We start from the raw sequence: 16,717 nt of genomic DNA on the forward strand, positions 1-16,717 counted from the left end.
AGACCCTAGATGGTCAGAATGGTCCCTTCTGGTCTTAAAATCTATTGATCTGTTATATGACTGAGCCATTTATCTATACTATTGCTGTCCAGGTGTGGCTCACAGGCCTAGGTGAGAATATTTCATGCCATATAAAGTACATGCTAGGCACAATAGATGTAAATCAGCATAGGAACACATATGGTAACTGCTTCACTTTAGAAAAGTGCCTTGCTGTCTAGACCTGCTATAGGCCCATGCGTCTTGTCAGAAAGGGTATGTGTAATGTGTTCTTCTCTGTTTCCTCCAGTAGAAGTGAAGTCTGTCTTTAGTGACCAGAAATAGTATTTGTCCACAACTCATTCCTCTGCAAGGACAAGCAGCTACAGTTTGAGTGGCTTTGAACAGTTCTGCCCTCCCCTCCACTACCTGTGTTATCTTGCGGCCTTTGCCTTGTCTGTTTGTTGTTTGTATGTGACAAGCCTCAAGAGGCATCTTGGCCGCTTATGGAGGTGAATGAATTTTTGTACCACTCTAATAGCTGTCTAAAATTGTCCAACAGCTCTCGTCCATACCAGTGTTCTTCAAAGTTTTTTTTTTGTGCGTGGCTCTGGCTCTTGTCCCCCAATTTTGGGGAGGAGCCATGCCAATTCCAATCTACTGTACATGTGGATTTCCACCCCTTTGGGTGGGATCGGAAAAATAACCTGGCTGCCTACATGCCATGGTTTTGACCATACAATAAGCACACAATGTTCTGAATAGCCTGCCTTTTGTGATTCTACTTTCACAATAACATATTAGGAGAAAAGAACCACAGTTTTTTTCAAGAGAACCAGCCTGGTTCATTTTGTATATTCATTTATATCTCTTTCATATCACTTTTCTGGAAGCACCTTCTCACATCAGCTGTAGAATTTTGCTAGGGATGTTATAGACTGCCCATTCTTTGGAGTCTTTAATTCAAGACTGGAATATCTGGGTCTGAGGAGGAGCTCTATGTGGGTCAAGAGCTTGAAGTTGATCCAATAAAAGATATTACCTCACCCACCTTGTCACTCTAAACTTACTTAAACAAATGTAAGCCAGTGAAACCAATATTTATTAAAATATTTTATTAATTATAATGATACATTAAATCTGTTATAATTATTTTTCATTCTGTAACTTTATTATTCAGAAGGTTGTTAAAAGAACTTTCAAACGTACTGTCCATACATAAATATGACAACTACCCTGTTAAGGAAAATACAGGGGAGGATGGTCTTGTTAGGTAAGGAGAATATAGGGGAAAGAAGAAGGATGAGCTTGTTCTTAAGAAAAAAAGGAGTACTTGTGGCACCTTAGAGACTAACAAATTTATTTGAGCATAAGCTTTCGTGAGCTATAGCTCACGTCATCGGTTGCATTTGAGCTGTAGCTCATGAAAGCTTATGCTCAAATAAATTTGTTAGTCTCTAAGGTGCCACAAGTACTCCTTTTCTTTTTGCAGATACAGACTAACACGGCTGCTACTCTGAAACTTGTTCTTAAGGTGCATGACCTAATTTTGAAAATCTGTCCCTTAGGCCTGTATGGCTCTGATGGCTTGTCTACACTCGGAATTGTTCCAGAAGAGCTATTTTTTGAAGGTAGATTAAGCTAAACAGGAACAAGGCAGTCTTATTCCAGAATAAGAGTGCCCACATAGGGAGGTATTCAAAAAGAGTTATTGTGCTGAAAATTCACACCCTACCTTCATCCAATTCATTTTCAAGTGTAGACAGTCCCTTAGGTACTTTTCAAAACTCTCTCTTGCTGGTTTTCCCAAAAGGAATCATAATATTTCCCTGTGTTACAGGTGCAGTGACAATAACCTAGTCAGTGTTTTGCAGCATTCCAGGGCTTTGATGATGAGTATCATAGAAATGCCTATAAATTGCATTTCATCCACCACTAAAATGCGTCTGTGGCAGGGGTGAAACATGATAGCTATTTAACAGGGCATAGCAAAACCAGAGAATAGCAGCAATGACAACCCCAAGCATTCAAACACCATGATTCAGGTCCCTAAATCGTTATTTTAAAAAGAATATATTTTAGGAACTTTTTATTTACTTTCTGTTTTTTGGACCCTTACAGTATGTCTAACAGCAACTAGAGCACCCGCAGCCCCATGCCAGCTGACTCGGGCTCCCAGAGCTTGGGCTGCGGGGCTGTTTCGTTGCTGTGTAGACATTTGGGCTTGGACTGGAGCCCAGGCTCTGGGACCCTGCAAGAAGGGAGGGTCCCAGAGCTTGGGCTCGAGCCTGAGCCCAGAAGTCTACACTGCAATGAAACAGCCCCGCAGCCAGAGCCCTGTAAGCACAAGTTGTCTGACACAGGCCAGCCGCAGGTATCTAATTACTGTGTAGACAGACTCTGAGGCTAGAGTCAGGTCACGTTTTCAAGCTTGCTCTGTAGCTATGAGGGCTAGAAATTTACTTTTTTAAAACAAAAGCTGAGGTTCTCACACATTATCACACATTCTCACATAACTTCAGAAGCTGGAGTTTTAAGAAGCACCCCAAATATCACAAAACTTAGACTAAAACAGCAGGAGCTGGCAACATTGAAATATCCTAGCACAGTGAAAAAGAGTTCCATTTCCTTTTGAAACTACAGGGGATATTTAGAGATACAGAGTATAACTACCAGAATTGGAGCAGTTTACCTTTGATCTTACATCCTTAGATTCTTTAATGACCACATTCACTTTCCTGCACCATACTCGGGAATCGCATTGTTGAACACTTGTAGTGTCCCCTAGGGCTGTGTCTGGAAGCAGGTGGCAGACACTAGAGTGGCTTAAAGAGTAGCAGGTTAGACATTCCATTTTATAGGGAAAATAGCTTGTAAATGTTTCATGATGTTGTGTGTCGTATGCTGATTTACAGGCAGCAATTAATTATATTCTAACTGTGCAGGACCCTGACTGTTTTGTGAGGTGAGTGGCTTGATAAATATGAGTATTACAGGGAGAGTAATAAGTAACAGTTAACATCTTTTAGCCCCAGAAAATCCTGAATTACTGTATTTCGAACTTATTAAAGAAAGATATTGTCTGTATGGATGGATTTTTGAATATTTAGGTCATCTGGCTTTTCCATCACCAAGCTGGAGAGGTGATTGTTAATAAAAGGAGACTGCTGGAGCCAGGGTCTCACTTGGAAATCTTGTCTTTCCAGGCTGTTATTTTTCCAGTGGTCGTGCCAGCTCTGTCAGCTTTGCATCGTCTATTGAAATTGTCATTTCATCCAAGTGTATATCTTGGCCTGAGCCAGAGCCATCTGTTGTAGGCTAATGTCATTTATTCTGCTTCTGGCTGACACTTTCAGGAACGAAGCAGATGCTGGCTTTTAGAATTTGTTTTTACTGCTTTTCAGTTTTATCTCATGTATTAGTATCACAAATAACTAGGCTTGGAAGGATTTGATTTAAATCATTAGTCCACTAAACATCAATTTCACATGGCACAGAAATTGGCTGGGGGAAAAAAACATTGATGGCAGTCAGCAAGGCAGCCTCCCCAGCACCTTTCACCCATAGAGATTCATTATCCTGGGCCCTTAGTCACACAGGGAGCCCTCTGCGGGTAGCCCCTATGTCACAGCCCTGCTCACTCTCTCACCAGCTGCAAGTGCTGGAGCCATCCCTGGGCTGGAGCTGCTCAGCAGTGAGAAGGCCTTCCCTGCCCCCATGGGTTCTCCTCCCAGTGTGGCATTGGCTGGGGTCTCTGTTCTGGTGGGGCAGGACTGCAACCTCTCCAGAACTTTGTGCCCAGATGTCTCAGGCCCCTCAGCCATGCAGGGATCTTTCCTGCAGCCCCACTGTCAACATCTACTGTCATTAAATAATTATTGTCTGTCACACACCCTTAATTTCCTGCAACTGTGAAAATTCAAATTGAAAAAAATCAGGGAAAAATGCTTTAAAATAAAAATTGATACTATCCATTGAAATTACAAAAAAAAAATTAATTTTGCCAAGCCTACAAATAACATTTTGATTTTAGATATACATATCTAAAATCTTCTTGACTTTAGCAAAGCTTTTGACACGGTCTCCCACAGTATTCTTGTCAGCAAGTTAAGGAAGTATGGGCTGGATGAATGCACTATAAGGTGGGTAGAAAGCTGGCTAGATTGTCGGGCTCAACGGGTAGTGATCAATGGCTCCATGTCTAGTTGGCAGCCGGTGTCAAGTGGAGTGCCCCAGGGGTCGGTCCTGGGGCCGGTTTTGTTCAATATCTTCATAAATGATCTGGAGGATGGTGTGGATTGCACTCTCAGCAAATTTGCAGATGATACTAAACTGGGAGGAGTGGTAGATACGCTGGAGGGGAGGGATAGGATACAGAAGGACCTAGACAAATTGGAGGATTGGGCCAAAAGAAATCTGATGAGGTTCAATAAGGATAAGTGCAGGGTCCTACACTTAGGATGGAAGAATCCAATGCACCGCTACAGACTAGGGACCGAATGGCTAGGCAGCAGTTCTGCGGAAAAGGACCTAGGGGTGACAGTGGACGAGAAGCTGGATCTGAGTCAACAGTGTGCCCTTGTTGCCAAGAAGGCCAATGGCATTTTGGGATGTATAAGTAGGGGCATAGCGAGCAGATCGAGGGACGTGATCGTTCCCCTCTATTCGACACTGGTGAGGCCTCATCTGGAGTACTGTGTCCAGTTTTGGGCCCCACACTACAAGAAGGATGTGGATAAATTGGAGAGAGTCCAGCGAAGGGCAACAAAAATGATTAGGGGTCTAGAGCACATGACTTATGAAGAGAGGCTGAGGGAGCTGGGATTGTTTAGTCTGCAGAAGAGAAGAATGAGGGGGGATTTGATAGCTGCTTTCAACTACCTGAAAGGGGGTTCCAAAGAGGATGGCTCTAGACTGTTCTCAATGGTAGCAGATGACAGAACGAGGAGTAATGGTCTCAAGTTGCAATGGGGGAGGTTTAGATTGGATATTAGGAAAAACTTTTTCACTAAGAGGGTGGTGAAACACTGGAATGCGTTACCTAGGGAGGTGGTAGAATCTCCTTCCTTAGAGGTTTTTAAGGTCAGGCTTGACAAAGCCCTGGCTGGGATGATTTAACTGGGAATTGGTCCTGCTTCAAGCAGGGGGTTGGACTAGATGACCTTCTGGGGTCCCTTCCAACCCTGATATTCTATGATTCTATGATCTGCAGTGTTAAAATCAGAGGTGAATAATTGTTTATTTTTTCCCTTCTGGTGTGAAATTAAAAATGCTTTAGGAGTTTAGCAGAATAATGTCTTTGCCCAATGTATCACATGCTACACAGAGATACTTTTACAAATTTTTCTAAATGTCTCATTTCTTTCTAATCACTTATCTTTACATTGATTTTTTGCATGGGTAGGTGTTTGTGTCTTACACTTCAAATAATGATGCCTAGGGCTGCAGCAAGGGTTATGGAGACAGAGCCAACAGCTTCTTGTACGTAAGAGACTGAACAGAGAAAATTTTCTTACTGTCTGTTGAGGAGCATCTTTAAAGAAAGTGCTGTCTGTGCCATCCTTCTCCATGGATGCTCTTGAGACTGTGTTGACATCTTTGTGAGTTTGTCCAAGACTGCAGAAAAACATCAGCAATATCTGGGCACGTAATGTTTAGCAGCCCTAAGGGGGGCAGGATGTAAAGCTAGGGAAACTGGGGGTCCTCAAGGCACCAGAGCAGATAAGGATATCCACCCATCCCCAAATATAAAATATAGACCTAATTTTACTGTAAGACATCTAGAGCATAGAGAGGGGGTTTGCTCTAGTGGCTGGAGTATGGGACTCAGAATCAGGGCAGCTAAATTTTAATCGTAGCTCTGCCACTGACTCCTTCTGTAGCCTGGGGCAAGTAACTTTACCCCACTCTTGAGGTTCCCCATCTCCACAATAGGGATAATAAATAATATTTACCTCTCCCACAGGAACATTGTGAGGACTGATTAAAGTTGATGCTGGCAAAGTGGCTTGAAGATTAAAATTGATAGGTTGCTATTATACCTCAGAAGGGAGGAGTCTGTTTTCCTCTTGATTTTTAACAACTCCAGATTTCCAATCGGATGACTAACATCATAGGTAGCCAGTATAGACCAAAGGCCAAAGATAGGCCACAGGGTCTACCTGTTGCTACCCTAACCTTCAATACAGGGCTCTCTCTTTGGATCAAGATAGACCATGGCAAATCCAACACATCTCCTTGTCAAAGATAAAGATGCTTACAAATTGGGTGAAATCCACTGGCTCCTGGCAAGTTGCAAAACACTCCTGAATTTGGGCAAAATTTGGGCTGTCCCCAACTTTCAACTGATCGGTGCAGCCGCAGAATTAGCACTGGCCAAGACTTTGGGCTTTGGACATAATAGCCTTTCACACACCTTTCTTCTTCAAAGTCCCCATGGGAGTGCTGTGGAGTTGTATGAAAACTCCATATCCTGTTTGGATGTGAGCATGCAAGTCACATGACTTTTCTCACATTGTCATGACATTGAGAGTCTCTTTTTTTTTCTTTGCTATGTTGTTTGAACTGTAATGATCTAAACAGCACTAGCATGTTTTTTGGTGTATTCGTGCCCAACCAGACACTGGGCACTCTGTTCTCTTCCTCTTTGTTCTTCTTGGACAGAAGAGCAGGATTCTATATAATTTTTTTGCAAGAGATTTGCGTCTGGTAGAGACTTCATAGAAGAGGTGTGTTTTACACCTTGATCTGAACATCAGGTTTGGACATAATCTGTTCTCTTCTGGCAAGTAGTTCCTTAGCCAGGGTCCCACTTGTATTCTCTGTGGCTGATAGATAGAGCCAGGGTCTGTCCAGCTGCATCAGCACTGTGTAATGTAGCTTTCCTGGAGAATCGTGGAAGGTAACTCCTCTCTGAGTTAGCTAGATTCCAATCCATTGTACTTCTAGATTAGAGTCAAGATTTAGAACTCAGCTGTGAAGTAATGGAGCTAGTGGAATTTATACAGATCACATGTGAGATGTCTGCACTGGCTTCAGTTGCTGATTAGGGGCGGTTGTAACATAAACTGGCACGGGCACTGCCTGTTGTATATCTGCTCAGGGTACTGAAAGAGGTGTTTGCTGTAACCTTTCAATCCAGCATCTTTCATCAGCACTGAGGACAACTGAGGAAGCACATACTGTTGTGGGCAATGTACAAGGAAAGATGGGATTTTGCTTTACTTCTATGCTGAATGGTCATTTTGTATGATTATTGTATGATTATTTGCAATGGGGCTGCTAAATATTTCTAAATATTTATCCAGCAGTCCTAGAACGATCAGATAGGGGTCTCCTCTCATTTTATTATTCAAAATCAATAAAGGGTACTGTTGACAACTGGTCTGTGCCTGAGGCTCCTAGGATGCTACAATAATATCGACAAAAATAAAACCAAATTAAAGTGTGAATGTTTCATCAACCTTGAAATTCTTTAGCAAAAAGATAACTAGGATTCACTGAGTTAAATCTGCTAATCAATTACTTATGTCCTCCAAGAAGCAGCTCAGGTATTCAGTAAATAATATTCAGTTTTATAACTTTCCAGGAACAATTCCTTTTGAAAATAAAAATAAAAATCAAGGGCATGAGATTCAAGCACTAGTGTTTAAAAACAATCTTCAGATTATGACACAAACACTGCCAGGAAGTTTAGACCTAACACTGAGCTTATAATTAAGTCATTCCCAGGAGACATATTCTGTGTTGATTTTCACAATAGCATTTACTGTGGAGTTGTTGGCCTTTGCTGAGTTTTGTCACTACTTCAGCAATACTTGACTATGGGGTTTTAGTATTTAGTGCCAGAGTAGACTGTTGTAGATTGAGAGCCATGGTTATTTTTAAATAGAGTTCTTTATTGAGTTGGTTTTTTTACTGGCAAGGACAGTAATCTGTTTTTCTTTTTCTTTGTGGTATCTTGCAAAATACTTCACCAATGTAAGATACATCTAAGACTTAGCTTAGAACTCCCTAGGACCACCCTGAAACTCACACCTAACAATTTCACATTTGTTTAAAACAAAAATTAAGTGAATATTGTTATCATGAAATCGAGGGGCTGATAGTGCTTCCTTGAGCATTCCCAGTTCTGGGCATCGCGGTCTTCATTTTCCCAATCAGTAAACCCAGCACAGTTCATCAAAAAGAGGGAAGAAAGACTTCCCTTTTCAATTAGATGACAGATTTAACAGGATGACATAAACCAAACAGCATGGGCAGTGAAGGCTCCAGTTCAGTAAAGTACTTAACCACATGCTTAAATCTGACTCAACAAGTTAAATAAACTGAGTCACAAATTTAAGGGCTCTACTGAAGAGGGGCCTAAGAGTAGTTCCCATCCCCTTCCACATGAGGATCAAGGTGCTTTCTGATGTTGCCGTACCTGATAGAGATTTTTTCTGGTTACACAATATGGGCAATGGCTGTGACTTTTGTTAGCAATATGAAATCACCAAACCTTCATAAATAGATTTACCTGGAATGCAAGTGGCACAGAATGGAGAGGCATTTCTACAACTCAGTGCTTCAATACAAATGTAACACATTTTTTCATATTTTCCAGGATCACTTGTTGTTGCCTGCTACCACCCATAATAAGACCAGACGGCCCAAGATGTCTATCGTGTTGCCAGCAATAAACGTCAGTGGTAAGTCCAAACCTTGATTTAGGACAAATACTTTTAAAAAGATATGGCTGGATTGGTCATGGAAGCCAAAATGTAATGTAAGTTTAATAAATCAAACTGCTTTCCTGGTGCAGAAGCGATATCCTATCTTTACATACTCCTAATGTAGGAATCACATGGCTGCCAAAACAGGGTTCTAAGGTCCCATTATTGGGGAAACAAATGGCTATTTGGAGGCCCTGGATGTCACTAGTTAATAAACAGGATTCCAGGATAGACCCCTGGAAAATCTTGGATTTTAAGAGTTTAAAAAAATAGTTTGGCTACCATGTCAGTATTTTGTTATGATTTATAATTTATATGAAGGTTGAGGACTCTCCAATCTGCTGCTTTAACACTGGATTACTGTACATATTTTGGCCTTTCTGACAATAATTTGAGGCCCCTGGAAGATAGTTGTAGGGGTGGAGGGGAATGTCCCATTTTCATCCCAGTAGTGCCAGGCTTGCCTGCCACAGTAGGCACAGAACCTTTTTCAAAGAAGTTATCTAATACAAGCACACGTGTGTTTTTGATCCAGTATCTGAGAACCAAGTACAGCGGAACCCTCCTCCACTAACCACTTCCGGTTCCGTGCTTTCTCCTGGTCACAGAACTCAAAGTGCTGTCTCTGTGTGGGTCATTGTTCCGGTCTGATAAACACTTTTTAACAAAAAAAAATCCAGTTTTAGTGTGTTCCATAGTTCTTAGGATAGAATATGTGATCATAAGAGGTTTTATCTGCTACAATCTGCTCTGCGAGTGGTGCAGCTCAGACAAGTGCAATAAAATCTTCCCACCACACCATGACATCCTATATGTGCCACATGTTAGAGAAAAACTGTTTTACAAAGGTATAGCGTCAACATTTGGAGTTTGATTCACCCTGCAATACTTGTGTTCCATACCAATGTCACTTCACTGAAACCCGTGGATTAACCTGGCACAAAACAAGAGGAGCACAGTGGTGAATCATGCCCTTCATTGGAACCTTTTTTCCAGATCCCTCCACCTGTAACCCATGTCTCCAGACTGTACCCCTCTGCTGTAGTTAACTTTAAAGCTGGTCAGAGAAACTTCCTTCAAATCTAACCACATCTGAACTCAGATTGATTTCACCGGAATTTTATTTTAAAAGAAAACCAGAGAAAAGTTCAGACAGTGTAAAAACTGCCTGTTTCAGTGTTCTCAGAACGAAGCATTTTGGTTTTCATTTTGAAATAACTTTTTGTTTCTACATTTTTTTAATAAAAATTGAAATAAAAACAAACCATTTCAATTTTGTTGAAACAAAATACTGTGATGGATCCAAAATAGAATTTTTCTTCATTGAGAATTCAGAAATTCAGTGTTTGTTCCAATTTGGAATACAGCCAGATTTGAAATATCGAAATCTCTCACAAAATGAAGCTTCCATATGCCACACAGGTCTAGTTAACTCTGTAGAGTCCATTAATGCCTCTAAATATAGCTTTAAATGGTATAATTTTAAAGTCCAGTATCCCAGTCCTGCTATGATTGGAAGAAAAGGTGGTGTTCCACTAGGAAGCTGGGAATTTCCCTTTCTGATGGTGAAAAGGTCATGTTTCTAGCTCTGTAGGGTCACCAGATATCTCACTGTAACCCTATCTTCTGAAGAACTGAATAATTCCCAACACAGGCTTTGGGCAGGAATAATTTTTTATGGGAATTGCATGCTTGTTATTGTCTCTTAGTCCACTTCCCAACTCACTTTGCCAGTGCACCTCAACCTTACCCACCCCCTCTTTTTCCAGTCCCAGCAGATATAGCTAATGATGTGAGGTTTTGTGCAGAACTGAGAGGTCAGGGGAAGGGTGCTCAGTCTTGGTTTAACTGAGCTGATAGTACCGTGAATCAGGATTAAAAGACATTGGCAGAGCTGTACGAGGGCCTACAGTATGAATAGCAAGGGCTGCTTGAGGTGTGAGGATTAGGAATGGAATAGCCATTGTTTTCTCTTCAGCCTTTGCATAGAATCAATCATAGAATTGCAGGATTGGAAGGGACCTTGAGAGGTCATCTAGACCAATCCCCTGCACTCATAGCAGGACTAAGTAATATCTAGATATCTAGGCGTTCATCTAACCTGCTCTTAAAACTCTCCAATGATGGAGATTCCAAACCTTCCCTAGGCAATTTACTCCAGTGCTTAACCATCCTGTTAGGAAGCTTTCCTAATGTCTAGCCTAAACCACCCTTGCGGAAATTTAAGCCCATTGCTTCTTGTCCTATCCTCTCTTAAGGAGAACCATTTTTCTCCCTCCTCAGTCTTCTCTTCTCCAGACTAAACACACCCATTTTTTTCAGTCATCCCTCATATGTCATGTTTTCTAGACCTTTATTCATTTTTGTTGCTCTTCTCTGGACTTTCTCCAATTCGTCCACATCTTTCCTGAAATGTGGTGCCCAGAACTGGACACAATACTCCAGCTGAGGCCTAATCAGCGTGGAGTAGAGCGGAAGAATTAGCTCTTGTGTCTCGCTTACAACACTTCTGCTAATACATCCCAGAATGATGTTTGCTTTTTTTGCAACAGTGTTGCACTGTTGATGCATATTTAGCTTGTGATCCACTATGACACCGAGACCGCTTTCTGCAGTAAGGAATTTCTAAGCAGTCATTTTCCATTGTGTATGTGTGCAATTGATTGTTCCTTCCTAAGTGGAGTACTTTGCATTTGTCCTTATCGAATTCCATCCTATTTACTTCAGACCATTACTCCAGTTTGTCCGTACTAGCAACACTATAGCACAGCTTTTAGAAGTGGAAGTGAAGAATCACTTATGCAGTTGAAATTGAAAATGGATTTAAGAAAGTGCATTGAAATACTCCATGGGCTGTGCCTTCAGCTCGCCCATCAAACCCAGCCTTCATGTCTTTAACTTTAAGGCCCTTCACAATTTAGTCCCACCCTACCCAGCTGATGTTGGCTTGCTCTGCACACAGCAATTTGCACAAGTTTAAGTAAAATAATTTCTTAAAACCCATTTAATTTAAACCAGTGCAGCCCCCTTTGTGGACGCTCTTATATTGCGTTTACAACTGGTTTTAGCTGGCATGGGTAATTATAGTGACCTATAATATCATCAGCTGCTGCCTTCACTTGTGCCAGTGCTCCAAGCCTTTACTTCCCACCAATCAGCTTCTTCCTTATGCATCTCCACTCTTTCTACCATTATGCATGGAAAAATCTGCCTGCTCTAAGCCATACAGCTACTGCCAGACCCTTCTTCAGTCTCACCTCTGCCATAAGGCCATTCAACAATAGCCAGACCCTTCTTCAGGTTCACACCAGGTGCTCACCACAACCAGGCAGGTGATCTGTGACTGACCCTTTTCCTACCCTCTTGTTTTTATGAACTCCGATTCTTTTACTAATCCCCTCCCACCTCTGCTGCCACCATTCTTGCCACTCCTCACCCCTCATCTGCTCCCAGCTGAAAAACAAACAACAAACCCATAATTCACAACACTAGGCCAATTTCACACCACATGGATTTGATGGCATCTGACATCCCATTCCCTCCCCTCCCCTCCTTCAAGTGTGTGTGTGTGGTTCAGGCTGTAAGTCCTCCAGAGCAGGGATTGTCTCTTATCTGTGCTATGTATAGCACCCAGCACCCTGGAGCCCTTTCCAATCAGGGCCCTTGGGCACTAGCATGTTTAATAATAATACACTGGACTTAGATCAGCTCTCTGGAGATAACAACCCAATTTTGCATAAAATGCACAGGCTCATTAATGACTATCAGTGATCAGGAGACTCATTTTGAGTCGCAACCAAAAGACTGAACATATACAACATGAACATGTACAGTAGTTAATTCCCAAAGGGAGGAAGCTGTATACCAAGCGAAGACACTCATGGTACACAAGGTCTCTGTAGTAGCCGTCTGAACAGGAATACACTCTGTACCCCAGAAAAGGTTAGTTAAACTTTCCATCAGATAATCTATACAAAATCATGCCTTATTATGCACTTTACAGTGCACATGAACCATAAACCCAAATGTTTTTGTTACATTTAAGCACACTGAAAACATTGTCAGATGCAGAATTTCCATAAACTGAATGAATTAGCTTCAAGCTTCCAACATTTTTGCTGGTTCCATTTTCCCATGCAGTTTGGTAAGACAAACGTGGTAATATATAGTCAACCTTATTGCAGAGGAGACATTTTCATTAGATGTTTCATAATTATTTTTTGCACTTATCTGCCTGAAAATTCATATTTGTGTCCATGTTACAAGAATCCTTCCCTGGCTGAGCTGGATTATCACACACACACACATAATTTCATCATCTGGAGACTGAGTTATATTTCTGATGATTTGGAAAGTATTTGAAAATGTTACTCAATCTGATCACAATATGAGCAGTTTTTAAAAGAAACTGGACTGAATAATGCTTTCAAACAATGTGAGAAATAGACTTCAGAATGAGGAAACAGTGTAAAATTGTTGTTTTAAATGGAAACACCAACATTACCTGGGGGTTATCAGAGGCCAAGGGATTTGGGCAGAGACACTGAAACCAATAAGACATAAATGCAGTTTCAGAACAAACATACAGCAAACCCTGCCTTGTGTGTCAGTCAAATTGGCCAGTAGGTGCGGGAAATACCAGAGCATCTGTGAGAGACCCTGGGAGACTCTGCTTCATTTTTAACCTATTAATTCCAGTTCACTTTGGGGGAGATCATGCCCCTGAGAGCCTTGTGTGGGGGAGGAGCTCCTCCCCTTCACAGTTCTGTCCCTCATTCCTGCAGACACTGCACAGTCTGGCATGGGGACTGGGCATATCCAGGGGCAGCTGCCAGGAATGTGGAGGTTAGTAGGCAATGGAGCCACGGTAAAGGCTTCTCCAGGTGGCGGCCGCTTCCGAAAGAAGCCACCTTTCAAAGACTTGCCCCAATAGGGAGAGGACAGCGCTTTCTGAGAGGAGTCAGCAGGGCTGGTGGGAGCTGAACATGTGCCCCTCTGGCCCCTGCTCCCACTGTCCATCCTCTTCTCCAGCTACACCCCTGAGGGAGGAGGAGATATCATTGCCATTGAGGTGACTGACAGCCTTCCTCTTGCTTCCATGGCCCTTTGAGTGCAGATCAAGAGAGTGTGATTGGACCATCCTTCAATGTTCCCTCTAATTTTTGACAGGCCGTGTACACAAAAAATTTCTTGTGTGCAAATTTTTGTGCACGCGGTGTTTCGCCGTGGGCACGGGGTTTAGGATCTGTGTGCATGCGCACACGCACACAGCTTAGAGGGAACAGTGCCCTCCTTAATTTTGAAATGATGCCCAGAATGCCTTCAATTGCTTCCTTCTACACTGGCCCTGATTCTGAACACAAAAACAATATGCAGTTCAATAGAAAGTGGTTTGGGAGTCTCAGGTAATCTCTTCCCAGGCAGGATTCTCATCCCTTTCTGACTGGCCCCAGGATCTCTCATCTGAATTGCTGATCTCTATTGTTATATTCTGCCCTCATCCTCTTTGTGGGACTCCCAGTGACAGCAGAAGGGTTCATGCAGAGAATAGGTACAAGCTAGAATTAGAGAGAAGAAATGAATGGCCTTTCACTGTGTGGACCTGTGTAGGGTTTTGAGTGGAGGGTAAAGGACAATTACAAGAGGGAGATTAGAGGTCAGTGTGTTTTGCTGTTTCTGTAAACAAGTTTCAAACTATTGGGAAGTAAAATGGGCTTAGAAGCTTCTCTATATCAGCCGGTTTGTTTGTTTTTCCCCTTTCACATCATCATTTAGATATTTCACATGTAGGTTCCACAGTTCTTTAAGACACTTGAAGGAGTGAGATGCAAACAATTTCCTCCTTTCCGTCTCATGGAGTTCTTGATGCTGTCATTACAGGTGAATTTAAACCCTTTTTCTCAAACTGTTCCAGTTAGGACTTAGGCCTGGCCTACACTACAGAGTTAGCTTGATGTAACGCAGCTTACATCAACCTAACTCTGTCAGTGTCTACGCTACAATGGTGTTCCCGCCGATGCAAGTTGCCCGCTATACTGACTTAATAACTTCACCTCCACAAGAGGCGTAGCAGTTAGGTCAATGTAGTTAGGGCAGTGCAGTGTCCATGTAGACTGCTTTACTTATATCACCTGTTGGCTGTCAGCCGGGCACCGGGCTCACAGCTGGAGCCCCACCCAGGGGCTGACAGGTCAAGCTGTAGCTCAGTTTCACAGCAGGGAGCCTACCAGCAGTGAAATTGACATTCCTGTCAGTTTTATGGCTGCTATTATTTCACATTTCGTCTCCACCTCCTGCTGTCAGCCTGTGGTGGGGAGCCTTACCTGTGAGCCCTGCGTGGCTGTCGGTGCCCCACAATGCCCCACTTCAGTCAGTGCAAATGCTCCTAGTGAGGACACACTCCACTGGCAGAAGGAGGGCAATATGGACACCAACAGCTGATTTAATTGCTGCAGTGACTGTAGGTTGACCTAACTTAAGTCAACCTAATTTTGTAGTGTAGACAAGCCCAAAGTGTCCTTCGTACTGTGAGTCTCCACAGAGAGGCCAAGGCTTGGATCAGCCATGGAAACTGAGTTACCCTCTGTCTCAAAATATGGTTCCTTCAGATCAGGGCTGAAGTACATGGGGAATGCACACAACTGCTAGTGATGTACCTCTTCTCTGGATAAAGAAAGGACTTCTGTCTCCTGGGCTGCCAGTCCAGCATCTTTCACCAATGTTAATTACACTCACATGCAGACTTACTTCAAAGTGTGGGTACATCTGCACTGCAAACAAAAAAAATCTTGTGGCAGCAAGTCTCAGAGCCTGGATCAACTAACTCAGGCTCACAGGGCTGATGCTACAAGGCTAAAAATAGCAGTGTAGATGTTACCACTTGGGCTGGAGCCAGAGCTCTGAGACCCATCCTCCCTGTCAGGTTTCAGAGCCTTGGTTCAACTTGAGCCCGAAGGTCTACACTGCTATTTTTAGCCTCATAGCATGAGCCCAAGTCAGCTGTCATGGTCTAAGACTCACTGTCATGGGGGTTTGTTTGTTTGTTTGTTTATTTGCTTGCAGTGTAGTGGTATCCTTTGGTTCTGGGAGGCTAGAGAGCCCCATATTAATCATGGTGCATCAACTGTTTGCCGTCATGTTAAGGAGAATGCTACATGCTGAATGTTATTAGTCACCTTGTTATCCAGGAAGATCTACTCTTTACTGGGCTTCACCTTGTAATTTACAGCAGTGTAACCAAGGAAAATCCAGCCATTAGTTGATAAAGTGTTGGACATCCTTTGTGGAGGAAAAGTGCTACACAAACGTAAACTGGGATGTTCAAACCAGTCTAGGGATTTAGCCACAGTTCTTCCATCCAGACTAATGGAAGGTGAATGGCTAAATCCTCTAGACTTCTTGAAAATCTCAGCTGAAAGTCCTTATCCCCATTCTCATTACTGTGTATGGGAGACAGCTGATCCAGAGGATGGCCAAGCCTAGGTCCTATCACAATGGCGTGTCTTGCTGATCTCTGTCTGAAGGCACCATTTGGCATTCATGTTAGTGAGGTGTTTATTCTCAGTAGAGATCTTGCAGGGTTTTCCCAGCACTCTGTTGAGGGCTCTCATGTGAGGGGAAGCCAACTATAATTAAAATTTAAACACAAGCTTTTATTTTTAAGCAAATCATGTTTGTTATGGGTATGCAATGAGTATTATTTTAGAAATGTAACTATCCACCAGAGACTAGTTAAGATTTCAGTTGATTTCATTCCTAAAAAACCTTTGTTTGCAGTTCAGAGTCTCACTGGCTGTATGGCAGTGATTCAGAATTGACACACAGGAGGTGCCATTCTTATAGTTTAAATAAAAACATCTGCCATTAGTCTCCTATTTACCTAACTGCTGCCAAGATTGTATTCATCTTTACATCACAATTATCATCGGCAATGTGCTGGACAGCTAAGCTATTCTTCCTGCTTTGGTGCATGGGTTGTTTCATATTGTGTAAGCTCTCTGTTACCCTTCATGGGGTAAACAGTA

General features: G+C 42.4%; 1 protein-coding gene across 4 annotated transcripts in view; it reads left to right on the forward strand.

Annotated features, from left to right (window-relative positions):
- Positions 1-16,717, forward strand: part of ATF6 (activating transcription factor 6) — a 342,143-nt gene that overhangs the window by 290,757 nt on the left and 34,669 nt on the right. For all 4 annotated transcript variants that reach the window (XM_074960822.1, XM_074960823.1, XM_074960825.1 and 1 more), the window contains one exon: positions 8,585-8,669. In XM_074960822.1, the coding sequence (XP_074816923.1) occupies positions 8,585-8,669 (85 nt within the window). The remainder of the gene's footprint in view (positions 1-8,584; positions 8,670-16,717) is intronic.

Source organism: Natator depressus, chromosome 8 (assembly GCF_965152275.1).
Source record: "Natator depressus isolate rNatDep1 chromosome 8, rNatDep2.hap1, whole genome shotgun sequence".
Lineage (NCBI taxonomy): Eukaryota > Metazoa > Chordata > Testudines > Cheloniidae > Natator > Natator depressus.